Source organism: Oncorhynchus kisutch, linkage group LG8 (genome assembly GCF_002021735.2).
Source record: "Oncorhynchus kisutch isolate 150728-3 linkage group LG8, Okis_V2, whole genome shotgun sequence".
Lineage (NCBI taxonomy): Eukaryota > Metazoa > Chordata > Actinopteri > Salmoniformes > Salmonidae > Oncorhynchus > Oncorhynchus kisutch.
The window spans coordinates 8,431,740-8,451,739 of NC_034181.2; the positions used below are offsets into that span (position 1 = coordinate 8,431,740).

Genomic DNA, 20,000 nt, shown 5'->3' on the forward strand with positions numbered 1-20,000 from the left:
GAGAGACAGACCCAGTCAGGCAGAGAGACAGACCCAGTCAGACAGAGAGACAGACCCAGGCAGGCAGAGAGACAGACCCAGTCAGACAGAGAGACAGACCCAGAGATATTTTCATCCCTGTCACATGAAACCGCTGGCATGTGCTTTTGACAGTGGTGTTTTCCTGTTTTCCTGCTAATTTTCCTGCTAATTTCATTACTGAACGAACATTTGCACGTTGCCTACAGCCTTGTGCTCATTACAGGCTTATAATGTGAATAAATAATAGTTGATCAACATTTTAAACTAAACGTCATGATCTGTTGCATCAGACTCATGGTTTTATAAAGCTTGTTTATGTATCCTAGGCCAACATGTTGCTTCAATTTGGGATCTATCGTACCACAACTGTCCCAGAGTCTGTTTGGAATAGAGTATTTCTTTCTCGACAAGCTGACCAATAGAATAGGTAAATGTTTCTACTATGGGCATTGGGGGGATAGTAGATTGACATATAGGCTAGTTTTTGCTGTTCATTTACTCGTCTTGTTTCCTGAGGAAAATGAAATGTTGGACAGGTATTCTAACATCTTCAAAGTGCACATCAGAATTCAGTAAGAAGGACGTATTGCATCTTCGAGTTGCATTTCTTGTTAATATGAATTACCATAATCTCAATGTGATTTCTGTCATTCTGAGCACAGTGGGTGGACGCCCTAATCAGGCTACACACCCGGTAAATTTCTCAAATGGTAAATTAAAATGCTGCTGGTCAAATGTCCAGTGCTACGTTTTCCTAACGGAAACCCTGACACACACACACACACACACACACACACACACACACACACACACACACACACACACACACACACACACACACACACACACACACACACACACACACACACACACACACACACACACACACACACACACACACACACACACACACACACACACAGAGAGAGGCTGTGATGGATACTGTGACTAATCTGGGTGTTAGTGTTTTTGTCCAGCCTGACACCACACTCACAGTAATGATCTCTGATCTGTCTGTCTGTCTGTCTGTCTGTCTGTCTGTCTGTCTGTCTGTCTGTCTGTCTGTCTGTCTGTCTGTCTGTCTGTCTGTCTGTCTGTCTGTCTGTCTGTCTGTCTGTCTGTCTGTCTGTCTGTCTGTCTGTCTGTCTGTCTGTCTGTCTGTCTGTCTGTCCTGTCTGTTATCTGACAGTGTGTCTGTATCTGACAGTGTGTGTCTGTCTGTCTGTCTGTCTGTCTGTCTGTCTGTCTGTCTGTCTGTCTGTCTGTCTGTCTGTCTGTCTGTCTGTCTCTGTCTGTCTGTCTGTCTGTCTGTCTGTCTGTCTGTCTGTCTGTCTGTCTGTCTGTCTGTCTGTCTGTCTGTCTGTCTGTCTGTCTGTCTGTCTGTGTGTGTGTGTGTGTGTGTGTGTGTGTGTGTGTGTGTGTGTGTGTTTGTGTGTGTGTGTGTTTGTGTGTGTGTGTGTGTGTGTGTCTCTGTACCTTCATTCTGAAGAAGGTTATGCTTGTCAGCAGATCCACTGTAGACTTCAGGTCCTGCAGACGAGGCTTACTACTGGCTGGGAAGTTATTCTGATGGCGGGGAAGAGAGAAGGTGGTTAAGTTAGGGTGGAAAAACTCAAAAAATGAATGGTGCCAAAACGTCAGCAATTCCTTATGTTTCCTCAGTCAACTGTCTTCAATGTACCTAAGGAAACACACCACATGCATTTACAGTAGGACTGTCTTTTTAGTCAAGGATGCAACAGCCCCCATAAACTGGGCTCCCGAGTGGCACAGCGGTCTAAGGCACTGCATCTCAGCGCCGTCACTACAGTCCCTGGTTTGATTCCAGGCTGTATCACATCCGGCCGTGAAAGGGAATCCCATAGGGTGGCGCACAATTGGCCCAGTGTCGTCCGGGTTTGGCTGGCGTAGGCCGTCATTGTAAATAAGAATTTGTTTCTTAACTGACTTGCCTAGTTAAATAAAGGTTAAATAAAAAAATATATATATGTAAAAATATTCAAAGAAACAACACGTCCACTGTTCTATGGACTGGCCAAGACTGCCAGGTCACATACTATTTGTAGGTACAGGACATATAGACTGGCTTAGATCTGACGGAAATACTGTGGATACAGGAGATTTAGACTGGCTTAGAGATGAAGGAAATACTGTGGATACAGGAGATTTAGACTGGCTTAGATCTGACGGAAATACTGTGGATACAGGAGATTTAGACTGGCTTAGATCTGACGGAAATACTGTGGATACAGGAGATTTAGACTGGCTTACAGATTAAGGAAATACTGTGGATACAGGAGATTTAGACTGGCTTTGATATGAAGGAAATACTGTGGATACAGGAGATTTAGACTGGCTTTGAGATGAAGGAAATACTGTGGATACAGGAGATTTAGACTGGCTTAGAGGTGAAGGAAATACTGTTGATATACAGTGACTGGTTTCTTCTGTGGTTTTACTGTACAGGGTAAATGGATCAATCTAGATTGAAAGTATAGCACTAGATATACACATCATCTATACTAGACTTGGTAGTGAGTTGGTAGGTAGATAAAATAGTCAGGAGAGATGTAGACTTACTCTGTATGTGGAGAGGTCGATCCGAAGAGAGTTGTGCAGTTGATCCATGAGTTTAACAAAACGATCTTTCTAGTTTGGGGAAGAAGAGAGAAAGAATGCTATTTGGCTCTAAACAGAGAGTACACAGTGGCAGAATACCTGACCACTGTGACTGACCCACAATTAAGGAAAGCTTTGACTATGTACAGACTCAGTGAGCATAGCCTTGCTATTGAGAAAGGCCGCCGTAGGCAGACATGGCTCTCAAGAGAAGACTGGATATGTGCTCACATCCCACAAAATGAGCTGCATGTCCTAACCTCCTGACAAAATGTGTGAACATATTAGAGACACATATTTCCCTAAGATTACAAAGACCCACAAAGAATTGAAGAAAAAATCTAATTTGGATTAACTCCCATATCTACTGGGTGAAATACCACAGTGTTCCATCACCGCAGCAAGGTTGGTGACCTGTTGCCACAAGAAAAAGGCAACCAGTGAAGAACAAACACCATTGTAAAAACAACCCATAATTACGTTTATTTATTTTCCCTTTTGTACTTTAACTATTTGCACATAATATGACATTTGTAATGTCTTTATTCTTTTGGAACTTTTGTGAGTGTAATGTTTACTGTTCATTTGGTGGGTGGATGGTGGGGAGGGAGGGAGGGAGTAATGTTTACTGTTCATTTGGTGGGTGGATGGTGGGGAGGGAGGGAGGGAGTAATGTTTACTGTTCATTTGGTGGGTGGATGGTGGGGAGGGAGGGAGGGAGTAATGTTTACTGTTCATTTGGTGGGTGGATGGTGGGGAGGGAGGGAGGGAGTAATGTTTACTGTTCATTTGGTGGGTGGATGGTGGGGAGGGAGGGAGGGAGGGAGTAATGTTTACTGTTCATTTGGTGGGTGGATGGTGGGGAGGGAGGGGGGAGTAATGTTTACTGTTCATTTGGTGGGTGGATGGTGGGGAGGGAGGGAGGGAGTAATGTTTACTGTTCATTTGGTGGGTGGATGGTGGGGAGGGAGGGAGGGAGTAATGTTTACTGTTCATTTTTATTGTTTATTTCACTTTTGTTTATTATCTACCTCACTTGCTTTGGCAATGTTAACACATGTTTCCCATGTCAATAAAGCCCCTTGAATTGAATTGAATTGAATTGAACTTGAATTGAGAGAGCGAGAGAGATAGACGAGAGCGAGAGACAAGAGCGACAGAGAGAGAAGAGAAGAGAAGAGAGGAGAAGAGAAAGAGAGAGACAGAGAGGAGAGTGATGTAGGGAATGTTGACAGGGAGGGAGACTGTTGTCCAGACATTCTGAGGTAATGTGCTTCGGGGTGATAGAGAGTATATGTGTGCCTGGTTATTAAAGAGAGAAAGATTAAAGTATTTGAGTCGACATGTGTGTGTGTGTGTGTGTGTGTGTGTGTGTACCACAACAAGAAGTAGTGAATAGAGGAGAGAAAGGAGAGGAGAGGGGGGGGGGGGGGGGGGGCTTAATCTAGATTTACAGGTTGTTGTCACTGAAGACTTTACTATCCGCATAGAGACCATCACTCCCTGGGAGGATGGAGTTGGACCACAATTCTCCCCCACGCCTCCTCTTCAGACAGAGATAATAGCTATAATGGCCACATTGTCCTTCCCCACAGCTAATGGCTATATTCACCCCATCTCCTCAGACCTAGAGGTAATAGGATCCCTTCCTGAATGTTCCCGCCCTATCCCATCTGCAGTATGGTCCAACCACAGCAGCTAGCTGGTCCAGTCTTACCTCTTCTCTAATCCAATGCCCGCATCCCAATTGACACACTATGACCAAGGCCCAAAAGGAATATGGTGCCATCTGGGAAAAGATCACTGTCAGAACTCCAAGAACTCCAAGAACTCCAAGAACTCCAAGAACTCCAAGAACTCCAAGGGCTCTAACCTTTATTATGAGCTCATAGACATGAATCAGAGTTTTAATATTAAAACCGGATATCACCAAGGAAACCACACACACACACACACTTTCTATCAGTGGGCCAATCACAAGGCTGGATTATGAAAATGAGGGAAGAGATCAAAATTATCACTTTATCCTTCACATGATGGATAATGATCAGATGATGAGAGAGAAAGGGAGAGAGAGAGAGTGAATCAGGGATAGAGAGAGCTAGATATAGATAGAGAGCGAGAGAGAGCGAGATAGAGAGAGTGAATCAGGGATAGAGAGAGAGAGCTAGATAGAGCGAGATAATAAAAACCCTCCAACCCAAAAAGGCATGTGGTGTTGATGGTATCCTTAATGAAATGATCAAATATACAGACAATAAATTCCAATTGGCTATACTAGAACTCTTAACATCATCCTTAGCTTTGGCATCTTCCCCAATATTTGGAACCAAGGACTTATCACCCCAATCCACAAAAGTGGAGACAAATTTGACCCCAATAACTACCGTGGAATATGCGTCAACAGCAACCTTGGGAAAATCCTCTGCATTATTATTAACAGCAGACTCCTACATTTCCTCAATGAAAACAATGTACTGAGTAAATGTCAAATTGGCTTTTTAACAAATTACCGTACAACAGACCATGTATTCACCCTGCACACCCTAATTGACAACTAAACAAACCAAAACAAAGGCAAAGTCTTCTCATGCTTTGTTGATTTCAAAAAAGCCTTTGACTCAATTTGGCACGAGGGTCTGCTATACAAACTGATGGAAAGTGGTGTTGGGGGTAAAACATACAACATTATAAAATCCATGTACACAAACAACAAGTGTGCGGTTAAAATAGGCAAAAAACACGCACATTTCTTCCCACAAGGCCGTGGGGTGAGACAGGGATGCAGCTTAAGCCCCACCCTCTTCAGCATATATATCAATGAATTGGCGCGGGCACTAGAAATGTCTGCAGCACCCGGCCTAGAATCTGAAGTCAAATGTCTACTGTTTGCTGATGATCTGGTGCTTCTGTCACCAACCAAGGAGGGCCTACAGCATCTAGATATTCTGCACAGATTCTGCAAGATCTGGGCCCTGACAGTAAATCTCAGTAAGACCAAAATTATGGTGTTCCAAAAAAGGTCCAGTCACCAGGACCACAAATACAAATTCCATCTAGACACCATTGCCCTAGAGCACACAAAAAAACTATACATACCTTGGCCTAAACATCAGCGCCACAGGTAACTTCCACAAAGCTGTGAACGATCTGAGAGACAAGGCAAGAAGGGCATTCAATGCCATCAAAAGGAACATAAAATTCAACATACCAATTAGGATCTGGCTAAAAATACTTGAATCAGTCATACAACCCATTGCCCTTTATGGTCCGCTCACCAACCAAGACCTCACAAAATTTGACAAACACCAAATTGAGACTCTGCATGCAGAATTCTGCAAAAATATCCTCTGTGTACAACATAGATCACCAAATAATGCATGCAGAGCAGAATTAGGCCGATACCCACTAATTATCCAAATCCAGAAAAGAGCCGTTAAATTCTACAACCACCTAAAAGGAAACGATTCCCAAACCTTCCATAACAAAGCCATCACCTACAGAGAGATGAAGCTGGAGAAGAGTCCCCTAAGCAATCTGGTCCTGGGGCTCTGTTCACAAACACAAACACACCCCACAGAGCACCAGGACATCAGCACAATTAGACCCAACCAAATCATGAGAAAACAAAAAGATAATTACTTGACACATTGGAAAGAATTAACAAAAAAAAATCAGAACAAACTAGAATGCTATTTGGCCCTAAACAGAGAGTACACAGTGGCAGAATACCTGACCACTGTGACTGGCCCAAACTTAAGGAAAGCTTTGACTATGTACAGACTCAGTGAGCATAGCCTTGCTATCGAGAAAGGCCGCCGTAGGCAGACATGGCTCTCAAGAGAAGACAAGCATGTGCACACTGCCCACAAAATGAGGTGGAAACTGAGCTGCACTTCCTAACCTCCTGCCCAATGTATGACCATATTAGCAACACATATTTCCCTCACATTACACAGATCCACAAAGAATTTGATAAAAAAAAACAATTTTGATAAACTCCCATATCTACTGGGTGAAATACCACAGTGTGCCATCATAGCAGCAAGATTTGTGACCTGTTGCCACAAGAAAAGGTCAGCCAGTGAAGAACAAACACCATTGTAAATACAACCCATATTTATGCTTATTTATTTTCCCTTTTGTACTTTAACCATTTGTACATTGTTTCAACACTGTATATATACATAATATGACATTTGTAATGTCTTTATTGTTTTGAAACTTCTGTATTGTGTAATGTTTACTGTTTATTTTTTACTTTTGTATATTATCTACCTCACTTGCTTTGGCAATGTTAACACATGTTTCCCATGCCAATAAAGCCCCTTGAATTGGATTGAGAGAGAGAGAGAGAGACAGACAGACAGACAGACAGACAGACAGATAGATAGATAGATAGATGAAAATGTCAGTGAGGACACTTGCCAGCTGGTCAGCGCATGCTCTGAGTATGCGTCCATCTGGCCCTGCGGCCTTGTGAATGTTAACCTGTTTAAAGGTCTTACATCGGCTACGGAGAGCATGATCACACAGTCATCCAGTACAGCTGGTGCTCTCAAGCATGGTTCAGTGTTGCTTGCCTCAAAGCGAGCATAGAAGGCATTTACTGTAGCTCATCAAATTTGATTTGATTTGAACTGGTAGCCTCGCGACTGGGATTCCCTTTGTAATCCAACGAATGTCTTAGCCGGTGCAGTAGGATTCGATCTTAGTCCTGCATTGATGTTTTTCCAGTTTGATGGTTCATCGGAGGGCGAAACGGGATTTCTTATAAGCGCCCGGGATAGTGTCCCGCTCCTTGGAAACGGCACCACTAACCTTTAGCTCAGTGCGGATATTGCCTTTAATCAATGGCTTCTGGTTGGGATATGTACGTATATATGGTTACTGTGAAGATTATGTTGTCAACGCACTTATTAATAAAGCCGGTAAATTAAATTACACTCTTCCAAGTGTCGGGATTAGGACCTGGTACGGGGTGAGCAGTGCAGGCTCTCACCTATCTGGCAACACACTCATTAAGGTCAACAGGAAAAAAAGGATAGCCAATCTGGCAACCAACTAACTATAGTCAGTTGGGAAACACAGGCTGTCACAAACTTGACAACTCCGTTTCAACAGTCAGTAGAAAAAAACTCAGGATTACCAATCTGAAACATAATCTAACTTTAGTCAGTAGGGAAACACAGACAGGCTATCACCAACCTGGCAACCCAGAAAGAGAGCGTCATATCCTTAGCCTATGGTAACACTAGTGAGAACCCTGGGCCCATTAGATTGAGTACACGCTGCCAGCAGCCAGCCAGTCGCTCATAAATCACAGTCGTTTGACTGCGACTGGCAGGGGACAGCCGGTGGCGGAGACAAAATGGATATCCGTCTCCATTGCAGTGGCACAACTAGTGCTGTTGGCTGGAATCCCAGGGGCCATTAAGACTGGCCTCTGGCTGCTTCTGGGCTCTCTCATTTGGCTAAGACTGGGCTCACATTCAAAACACATTTCAGAGTGGGAGTTGGAGTGCAGGTTTCCTCTGTCCATATTACAGCACTTCTACTCTGAGACACTGTGTAGATAATATGTACCCTGGGTATTATGCTGTGGTCATGTTGCTGTGTACATCTCACAGCTCTTAAGGCTAACATGGACGTTAGTAATCCTACTGAATGATCACGGATGGCGATGAGTCAGCCTACAGGAAGGAAGTCAGTGACCTGGCTGTGTGGTGCCAGGACAACAACCTCTCCCTCCACGTCAGTAAGACCAAGGAGCTGATCGTGGACGACAGAAAAACGAGGGAGAGCACCACATCAACGGGGCTGTAGTGGAGCGGGTCGACCCTGCCTTCATGTACATATCTACCTCAAATACTTATTATTATCTATCCTGATGCCTAGTAACTTTACCCTGCCTTCATGTACATATCTACCTCAAATACCTTATTATTATCTATCCTGATGTCTAGTCACTTTACCCTGTCTTCACGTACATATCTACCTCAAATACCTTATTATTATCTATCCTGATGTCTAGTCACTTTACCCTGCCTTCGTTTCATCTGACCATATGACATTCTCCCAATCTTCTTCTGGATCATCCAAATGTTCTCTAGCAAACTTCAGACGGGCCTGGACATGTACTGGCTTAAGCAGGGGGACACGTCTGGCACTGCAGGATTTGAGTCCCTGGCAGCGTATGGCTTTGTTACTTTGGTCCGAGCTCTCTGCAGGTCATTCACAAAGTATTTCACGGTTAAGTCTACACCAGTTGTATTCCGTGCATGTGACAAATAAAATTTGATTTGATAAAACACACTATGGCGTACCATCACAAACACACCATGACATACCAAACACAAACACACCATGACGTACCAACACAAACACACTATGACGTACCAACACACCATGACGTACCATCACAAACACACCATGACATACCAAACACAAACACACCATGACGTACCAACACAAACACACCATGACGTACCAACACAAACACACTATGACATACCAACACACCATGACGTACCAACACAAACACACCATGACGTACCAACACAAACACACTATGACGTACCAACACAAACACACTATGACGTACCAACACAAACACACTATGACGTACCAACACAAACACACCATGACGTACCAACACAAACACACCATGATATACCAACACAAACACACTATGACGTACCAACACAAACACACCATGACGTACCAACACAAACACACTATGACATATCAACACAAACACACCATGACGTACCAACACATACACACCATGACGTACCAACACACCATGACGTACCAACACACTATGACGTACCAACACAAACACACTATGACGTACCAACACAAACACACTATGACATACCAACACAAACACACTATGACGTACCAACACAAACACACCATGACGTACCAACACAAACACACTATGACGTACCAACACAAACACACCATGACGTACCAACACACTATGACGTACCAACACAAACACACTATGACGTACCAACACAAACACACTATGACATACCAACACAAACACACTATGACGTACCAAACACACCATGACGTACCAACACAAACACACCGTGACGTACCAACACACACACACCATGACGTACCAACACAAACACACTATGACATACCAACACACCATGACGTACCAACACACCATGACGTACCAACACAAACACACTATGACGTACCAACACAAACACACCATGACATACCAACACAAACACACCATGACGTACCAACACACCATGACGTACCAACACAAACACACCATGACGTACCAACACAAACACACCATGACGTACCAACACACTATGACGTACCAACACAAACACACCGTGACGTACCAACACACTATGACGTACCAACACAAACACACTATAACATACCAACACAAACACACCGTGACGTACCAACACAAACACACCATGACGTACCAACACAAACACACTATGACGTACCAACACAAACACACTATGACGTACCAAACACACCATGACGTACCAACACAAACACACCATGACGTACCAACACAAACACACTATGACGTACCAACACACCATGACGTACCAACACAAACACACTATGACGTACCAACACACCATGACGTACCAACACAAACACACCATGACGTACCAACACAAACACACTATGACATACCAAACACAAACACACTATGACGTACCAACACAAACACACTATGACATACCAACACAAACACACCATGACGTACCAACACAAACACACTATGACATACCAACACAAACACACTATGACGTACCAACACAAACACACTATGACATACCAACACAAACACACTATGACGTACCAACACAAACACACTATGACATACCAACACAAACACACCATGACGTACCAACACAAACACACTATGACGTACCAACACACTATGACGTACCAACACACCATGACGTACCAACACAAACACACTATGACGTACCAACACACCATGACGTACCAACACAAACACACCATGACGTACCAACACAAACACACTATGACATACCAAACACAAACACACTATGACATACCAACACAAACACACTATGACGTACCAACACAAACACACTATGACATACCAAACACAAACACACTATGACATACCAACACAAACACACTATGACGTACCAACACAAACACACTATGACATACCAACACAAACACACCATGACATACCAACACAAACACACCATGACATACCAACACAAACACACCATGACATACCAACACAAACACACCATGACGTACCAACACAAACACACCATGACATACCAACACAAACACACTATGACGTACCAACACACTATGACGTACCAACACACCATGACGTACCAACACACACACACCATGACATACCAACACAAACACACCATGACGTACCAACACAAACACACCATGACATACCAAACACAAACACACTATGACATACCAACACAAACACACCATGACGTACCAACACAAACACACCATGACATACCAACACAAACACACCATGACGTACCAACACACCATGACGTACCAACACACACACACCATGACGTACCAACACAAACACACCATGACGTACCAACACAAACACACCATGACGTACCAACACAAACACACTATGACGTACCAACACACTATGACGTACCAACACAAACACACTATGACGTACCAACACACTGTGACGTACCAAACACACCATGACGTACCAACACAAACACACTATGACATACCAAACACACCATGACGTACCAACACAAACACACTATGACATACCAACACAAGGGATAGAGGACAATATGGTATGTATGATTTCGTGTGCAGTTTTGTGTAGTCGCTGTGTTGTGTGTAGTCTCTTGTGTGTGTGTATTTGTGCATCTTACCCCGAAGTTGGATGCATTGAAGCGGTCACATGCAGAGACGTTGGTGGTGGCTGTAGGATGGGCGTAGAAGGCGTTGATATTGGCCAACAGAGTACTCATCACAGCAGGAATACCAGACAACATGTACTTAGAAGACAGACAGGCAAAGTGACTGGAGAGAGAGAGAGCGGGGGAGAGAGAGAGAGAAGGGGAGGGGAGAGAGAAAGAGAGAGGGAAGGAGAGAGAGAGGGAAGGAGGAGGAGAGAGAGACCGAGAGAAAAGAGAGAAGGAAGGAGAGGGGGAAGGAGGAGGAGAGAGAGACCGAAAGAAAGAGAGAGAAACCAAAAGAGAGAGGGAGAAAGGAGGAGAGAGGGAGAGACCGAGAGAATGCGAGAGGGAGGGAGAGGGAGAGAGAGAGAGAGAGAGAGAATAAGAATGCGTGCCATATCCTAAAAGTCACATAATGACAGATGAGTAATTCAATTCTGACTGTCTCTGTAGTGGCACGTGTGTGTGTGCATGCAATGCATGTGTATGTAGAAATGTGTGTGAGTGTGTGAATGACAGGTCCAGACCAGTGGAGGCTGCTGAGGGGAGGACGGGCTAATAAAAATGGCTGGAACGGAGCGAATGGAAACCGTCTGTTGGATATATTTGATACCATTCCACTCCTTCCACTACCACGAGCCCGTCCTCCCCAATTAACATGCCACCAACCTCCTGTGGTCCGGACTGAGACGTGTGATCCATGTATTAACCTCGGGAAGTTCTGGACAACCGTGTCAACACCGTGTCATCATTTCTCGTTAAAAGATAAACCAATCTGCATGGGGCTCATGACTGCAGACGCCATCGCAACACTTTCTGTTTCAAGTGAGACTTCTATAACGGAACCATCTGATTTAAACCTGGAAGCTTTTTCTAATTATTCCCCTCTTATCAGGGACTGATTTAAACCACCAAGTGGGTGCAATTCATTATCAGGTAGAACAGAAAACCAGCAGCAATCCGGACCTCGTCGGGACAGAGTCCCCTGTAGTAGAAGATTGGAACAATGAAAATAAACTGAACACACACAGAGTTCCCAGCAGACTCACGTCATGGCCTGGTAGATGGACTCGATGCCGTAGCGCATGGCGAATTCATCTACGATATCTTGCAGCACCTCATCGAAGTAGACCTTCCACGCATCGTCTCCATAGGCAACAGGCACCTTCACCACCCCCTGACCCACCACGTCAGTAGAGTAATGGAACATGTTCTGCAGGGGGGAGACAAACAGCCTCCGTATCCATTTCTATGCTGTGTGTGTATAAACATACAACGTGGAACAGTGTGTGTTACCTAGTGCAGGCTGGTATACTGAACAGTGTGTGTTACCTAGTGTAGGCTGGTATACTGAACAGTGTGTGTTACCTCATGTAGGCTGGTATACTGAACAGTGTGTGTTACCTCATGTAGGCTGGTATACTGAACAGTGTGTGTTACCTCATGTAGGCTGGTATACTGAACAGTGTGTGTTACCTCATGTAGGCTGGTATACTGAACAGTGTGTGTTACCTAGTGTAGGCTGGTATACTGAACAGTGTGTCTTACCTCATGTAGGCTGGTATACTGAACAGTGTGTGTTACCTAGTGCAGGCTGGTATACTGAACAGTGTGTGTTACCTAGTGTAGGCTGGTATACTGAACAGTGTGTGTTACCTAGTGTAGGCTGGTATACTGAACAGTGTGTGTTACCTCATGTAGGCTGGTGTACTGAACAGTGTGTGTTACCTCATGTAGGCTGGTGTACTGAACGTGGTACGGAGCTACTTTCTCCTCCCCTTCAATCTCCACACTGATCTGTAACCTGATGGCCCCAGACACTGCTGACTTATCAGTCCTCTTCTCTGTAGGGAGAGACACACAGTCACATAATGTCAGATACAGATACACACTGTCAGTTACAGACACACACTGTCAGATACATACAGACAGACAGACAGACAGACAGACAGACAGACAGACAGACAGACAGACAGACAGACAGACAGACAGACAGACAGACAGACAGACAGACAGACAGACAGACAGACAGACAGACAGACAGACAGATAGACAGACAGACAGACAGATATGCAGACAGACAGACAGACAGATATGCAGACAGACAGACAGACATGTAGACAGACAGATATGCAGACAGACAGACATGCAGACAGACAGATATGCAGACAGACAGAGAAACAGAAAGACAGAGACACACAGTCCAGTTTAAGGTGAATGATGGCAGGCCAGTGTGGTAAATGGCTTGTTTGTATAAAGGCCTACTGTAGCTCTGATTGGCTATAGCACACCGGTCTGTGTGGACTCCGGTGCTGAACGAGACAGATGGTTTCATTAGGGTTTATTTACTGCAGTGTTTATTGATTGTCCAAACACCACAGCCACAATCCCACTCTATATTGCTATAGAATTCTCCCAAATGCCTTAGAATACATTATTCCCAAACATTCTAAGAATTTATGAAAACGTGAAAATGACCATATCTAAGTTTTTATTTTCATTTTCTTCCTGGGGTGTAAATGAACAGATTTGAATAAGATTTGTCAGTTCCTGTTAAAATAGCGAAGAAGAATAGAACTGAACTTGGTTGACCATGCACCACACACACGCACACTTACACACACATACACGCACGTGCGCACACACACACACACGCACACTTACACACACATACACTCACGCGCGCACACACACACACACACACGCACACATGCGCCACACATACATACAAACACACAGACATACACAAAAAACACACACGCACACATACACACACACACGCACAAAGACACACACACACACACACACAGACCCCCCCCAAAAAACACACACACGCACGCACACATACACACACACACGCACAAAAACACACACACACACAGGCCTCCTCCAAAAAACACACAGAGTGGAAAGGTACTGTATGTGACTCCGTACCCAGGTTGTACCAGACGTCCATCTCTCCACTGAGTGTTCTGACCTCGATGATGCTCTGACCCAGGAAGTCATCAGACTCCCTCTTCAGACGTTGTTTCACCCTGGACTTGATGTCATCATCCTCGTCCCAAACACGCAGCTTGATACGGTCCGACGTGTTGTGGCACTCGCTGTAGAGGAGCAGGGACAGGGAAGATTAACGGTACTTTTATTAGACTGTTCATTAACAACTGACAATTTATGACTCAAATTTCACTGATATCGACACACATAGGAGGAGAGGGGAGAGAAAGGAGATGGTGGAGGAGGTGGTAAGAGGAGGAGGATGAGGGAGTGAAGAGGAGGAGGAGAGTAAAGAGGAGGCGGAGGGTAAAGAGGAGGCGGAGTGTAAAGAGGAGGAGGAGGGTAAAGAGGAGGAGGAGGGTAAAGAGGAGGTGGAGGACGATGGAGTGAAGAGGAGGAGGAGGGTAAAGAGGAGGAGGAGGGTAAAGAGGAGGAGGGTAAAGAGGAGGTGGAGGACGAGGGAGTGAAGAGGAGGAGGAGGGGGGTAAAGAGGAGGAGGAGGGTAAAGAGGAGGAGGAGGGTAAAGAGGAGGAGGAGGGTAAAGAGGAGGTGGAGGATGAGGGAGTGAAGAGGAGGAGGAGGGTAAAGAGGAGGAGGAGAAGAGGAGGAGGAGGGTGAAGGGGAGGAGGAGGGTGAAGAGGAGGAGGAGAAGTGGGTGAAGAGGAGGAGAAGAGGAGAAGGAGGAAGGTGAAGAGGAGGGTAGTGAAGAAGAGTAGGGTAAAGAAGAGGATGGTAAAGAGGGGCAGGGTGAAGAGAAGGATGACGAGGAGGAGGGAAGGGAGAATGTGAAGAGGAGGAGGATGAAGAAGAGGAGGGTAAAGAGAGAAGGTATGAGAAGCCTTACAAGTTGAATTTCTCCTCCCAGACAGGGTTGAGGTTTCCGTATATGGTCTTGGTTCTCTTCTTAGTCTTCCCCACCTGAATGGTCACGTAGGGATCACTGGAGCCAGTCCTGTCTTTAGCCTGGAGACCCTGAGCACTGACAACTAACACACACACACACACACACACGTTATTTCACATTGGATGAAAAGGCAATGACAGACATAGACGTCCATGGCACAAACACACACAGAATGTGACCTCACCATGTGACTCACCGTTCAGCAAAACTACAGCAAATTATTGAATGAGTCATCGTCACTGCTGGGCTGGCTGATGTTATAAACCCATTTCTCAACAATTGACTTAAAGTCCATGTACATTCCCACTGAATAATCTGTGTTTTGGTCATATGAATAAAATAACACTGAATAATCTGTGTTTGATTAATAATCCTAGAAAAATTACAACATATTATATTATATCTTCAATTCAGCATTCTATTAAAGAACATATAACCACAGAGATAGAATGATTCATGCACAAAGCCCCCTCCCTCCCAGAGTCCTTTGCTGTTGGCATCCCGGGAGGTAAGAGGAGCCACGCTGTGAGTGGAGAAACGCTTAAAGCCATGTTGATAAGGATGGGATAAATGCATTGCTAACCCTTTCATTTAGACCCATAAACAGACAACATTTAGACCCATAAACAGACAACATTTAGACCCATAAACAGACAACATTTAGACGATAAATAAACATGATTTATTTCAGTAACCTGTCTAATCTGTGCAGTGATATCAAATCACTATGATGTTGTTAGTCACCCAGCCTTTAACAGATCTGCGATTTCCTCCCTATCTAAGACCAAGCAGTAGCAGGCTTTGCTCAGCAGGAGAACACAATAAACGGTTGCTATTTCAACTGTGGTAACTTCACTTCAACTAAACTTAACAATCTATTACATTTGGTTGATCATCAGGCAGTTGGTTGAAAACCCCTTGAAGGTCCAAAACACTGTAGATTGTAGAATAGTTGGGCGTTATTATGGGTATCTGAGTACCAGTGAAGTCACTACAGGTGGTAGAGTCATGGGCTGTTACAATCGCTTAGTCATTCAGAGGCCTGGTTAAAAAGTGCTTTGCAATAATAATGTCATATCTACCACTACACCGTGTGACAGAGGCACCCACTACACCGTGTGACCAGAGGCACCCACTACACCGTGTGACCAGAGGCCCTCACTACACCGTGTGACCAGAGGCACCCACTACACCGTGTGACCAGAGGCACCCACTACACCGTGTGACCAGAGGCACCCACTACACCGTGTGACCAGAGGCACCCACTACAATATGTGACAGAAGCACCAACTACACCGTGTGACCAGAGGCACTAACTACACCATGTGACCAGAGGCACTAACTACACCATGTGACCAGAGGCACTAACTACACCATGTGACCAGAGGCACTAACTACACCATGTGACCAGAGGCACTAACTACACCGTGTGACCAGAGGCACCCACTACACCGTGTGACCAGAGGCACCCACTACACCGTGTGACCAGAGGCACTAACTACACCATGTGACCAGAGGCACTAACTACACCATGTGACCAGAGGCACTAACTACACCATGTGACCAGAGGCACTAACTACACCATGTGACCAGAGGCACTAACTACACCATGTGACCAGAGGCACCCACTACACTATGTGACAGAAGCACCAACTACACCGTGTGACCAGAGGCACTAACTACACCATGTGACCAGAGGCACTAACTACACCATGTGACCAGAGGCACTAACTACACCATGTGACCAGAGGCACTAACTACACCATGTGACCAGAGGCACTAACTACACCGTGTGACCAGAGGCACCCACTACACCGTGTGACCAGAGGCACCCACTACACCGTGTGACCAGAGGCACTAACTACACCATGTGACCAGAGGCACTAACTACACCGTGTGACCAGAGGCACTAACTACACCATGTGACCAGAGGCACTAACTACACCATGTGACCAGAGGCACTAACTACACCATGTGACCAGAGGCACTAACTACACCATGTGACCAGAGGCACTAACTACACCATGTGACCAGAGGCACTAACTACACCATGTGACCAGAGGCACTAACTACACCATGTGACCAGAGGCACTAACTACACCATGTGACCAGAGGCACTAACTACACCATGTGACCAGAGGCACTAACTACACCATGTGACCAGAGGCACTAACTACACCATGTGACCAGAGGCACTAACTACACCGTGTGACCAGAGGCACCCACTACACCGTGTGACCAGAGGCACCCACTACACCGTGTGACCAGAGGCACTAACTACACCATGTGACCAGAGGCACTAACTACACCATGTGACCAGAGGCACTAACTACACCATGTGACCAGAGGCACTAACTACACCATGTGACCAGAGGCACTAACTACACCATGTGACCAGAGGCACCCACTACACTATGTGACAGAAGCACCAACTACACCGTGTGACCAGAGGCACTAACTACACCATGTGACCAGAGGCACTAACTACACCATGTGACCAGAGGCACTAACTACACCATGTGACCAGAGGCACTAACTACACCATGTGACCAGAGGCACTAACTACACCGTGTGACCAGAGGCACCCACTACACCGTGTGACCAGAGGCACCCACTACACCGTGTGACCAGAGGCACTAACTACACCATGTGACCAGAGGCACTAACTACACCATGTGACCAGAGGCACTAACTACACCATGTGACCAGAGGCACTAACTACACCATGTGACCAGAGGCACTAACTACACCATGTGACCAGAGTCTTGTCAACTTAAACAGCTAAAGTAAAAATGAGCTACATGGACACCTTGCATGATAATTCTTATAAAGTGAGATCAATGGGGGGCGCTGTACTGCAGCGCCAGCTGTGCCACCAGAGACCCTGGGTTCGCACCCAGGCTCTGTCGTAACCGGCGGCGACCGGGATGCACAACGCACAATTGGCCTAGCGCCGTCCGGGTTAGGGAGGGCTTGGCCAGTAGGGAAATCCTTGTCTCATCGCGCACCAGCGACTCCTGTGGCGGGCCGGGCGCAGTGTGCGCTAACCAAGGTTGCCAGGTGCACGGTGTTTTCTCCGACACATTGGTGCGGCTGGCATCCGGGTTGGATGCACGCTGTGTTAAGAAGCAGTGCGGCTTGGTTGGGTTGTGTCTCGGAGGACGCATGACTTTCAACCTTCATCTCTCCTGAGCCCGTACGGGAGTTGTAGCGATGAGACAAGATAGTAGCTACTAAAAACAATTGGGTACCACGAAATTGGGGAGAAACGGGGTAAAAATTCAACTAACTCACTGGTTAGGTGTGATGATCGTTCCCATGGAAATGCCACTATCATGCCAGCATGATGTCAGAGGTTTTCATGACGGCGTGATGAGACTGGTTTTTAAGGGAGAGCGACCCTTAAAGTGGTGGGTCACAGATGGTCACACTAATGATCAGGGTAGCATCATTGTAAGAATGGATAGCTGGAGCCGTCTGAGCGGTTGACTTCGGAACCCTCAGGGTAGCATCATTGTAAGAATGGATAGCTGGAGCCGTCTGAGCGGTTGACTTCGGAACCCTCAGGGTAGCATCATTGTAAGAATGGATAGCTGGAGCCGTCTGAGCGGTTGACTTCGGAACCCTCAGGGTAGCATCATTGTAAGAATGGATAGCTGTACTCTAGTTTCACTAAGCGGTGCTGTGAGGTGTGGTGTAGTACAGTGTTACAGTGTGGTTAGGGCTGTGGTGTAGTACAGTGTTACAGTGTGGTTAGGGCTGTGGTGTAGTACAGTGTTACAGTGTGGTTAGGGCTGTGGTGTAGTACAGTGTTACAGTGTGGTTAGGGCTGTGGTGTAGTACAGTGTTACAGTGTGGTTAGGGCTGTGGTGTAGTACAGTGTTACAGTGTGGTTAGGGCTGTGGTGTAGTACAGTGTTATAGTGTGGTTAGGGCTGTGGTGTAGTACAGTGTTACAGTGTGGTTAGGGCTGTGGTGTAGTACAGTGTTACAGTGTGGTTAGGGCTGTGGTGTAGTACAGTGTTACAGTGTGGTTAGGGCTGTGGTGTAGTACAGTGTTACAGTGTGGTTAGTGCTGTGGTGTAGTACAGTGTTACAGTGTGGTTAGGGCTGTGGTGAAGTACAGTGTTACAGTGTGGTTAGGGCTGTGGTGTAGTACAGTGTTACAGTGTGGTTAGGGCTGTGGTGTAGTACAGTGTTACAGTGTGGTTAGGGCTGTGGTGAAGTACAGTGTTACAGTGTGGTTAGGGCTGTGGTGTAGTACAGTGTTACAGTGTGGTTAGGGCTGTGGTGTAGTACAGTGTTACAGTGTGGTTAGGGCTGTGGTGTAGTACAGTGTTACAGTGTGGTTAGGGCTGTGGTGGTCATGACATTTTGTCAGCCGGTTATTGTCATGCAAGAGACTGCTGTTCTCACTGTATTTGACTGTTTGTTAACATAAACCTGTTCAGCACTTCCAGGTCTCCAGCTGTATTCAAGCCTCTGATGACGCCTTTGGAACATCTACATTATAAAAAA

At 45.6% G+C, this 20,000-nt stretch overlaps 1 protein-coding gene across 1 annotated transcript in view; it reads right to left on the reverse strand.

Annotated features, from left to right (window-relative positions):
• Window positions 1-20,000, reverse strand: part of LOC109878307 (protein unc-13 homolog B) — a 141,521-nt gene that overhangs the window by 41,037 nt on the left and 80,484 nt on the right. The window contains exons 9-15 of the mRNA XM_031829622.1: window positions 15,424-15,565; window positions 14,517-14,686; window positions 13,311-13,426; window positions 12,632-12,795; window positions 11,556-11,706; window positions 2,602-2,670; window positions 1,498-1,587 (exon numbers count right to left, since the gene is read on the reverse strand). Of these exons, the coding sequence (XP_031685482.1) occupies window positions 1,498-1,587; window positions 2,602-2,670; window positions 11,556-11,706; window positions 12,632-12,795; window positions 13,311-13,426; window positions 14,517-14,686; window positions 15,424-15,565 (902 nt within the window). The remainder of the gene's footprint in view (window positions 1-1,497; window positions 1,588-2,601; window positions 2,671-11,555; window positions 11,707-12,631; window positions 12,796-13,310; window positions 13,427-14,516; window positions 14,687-15,423; window positions 15,566-20,000) is intronic.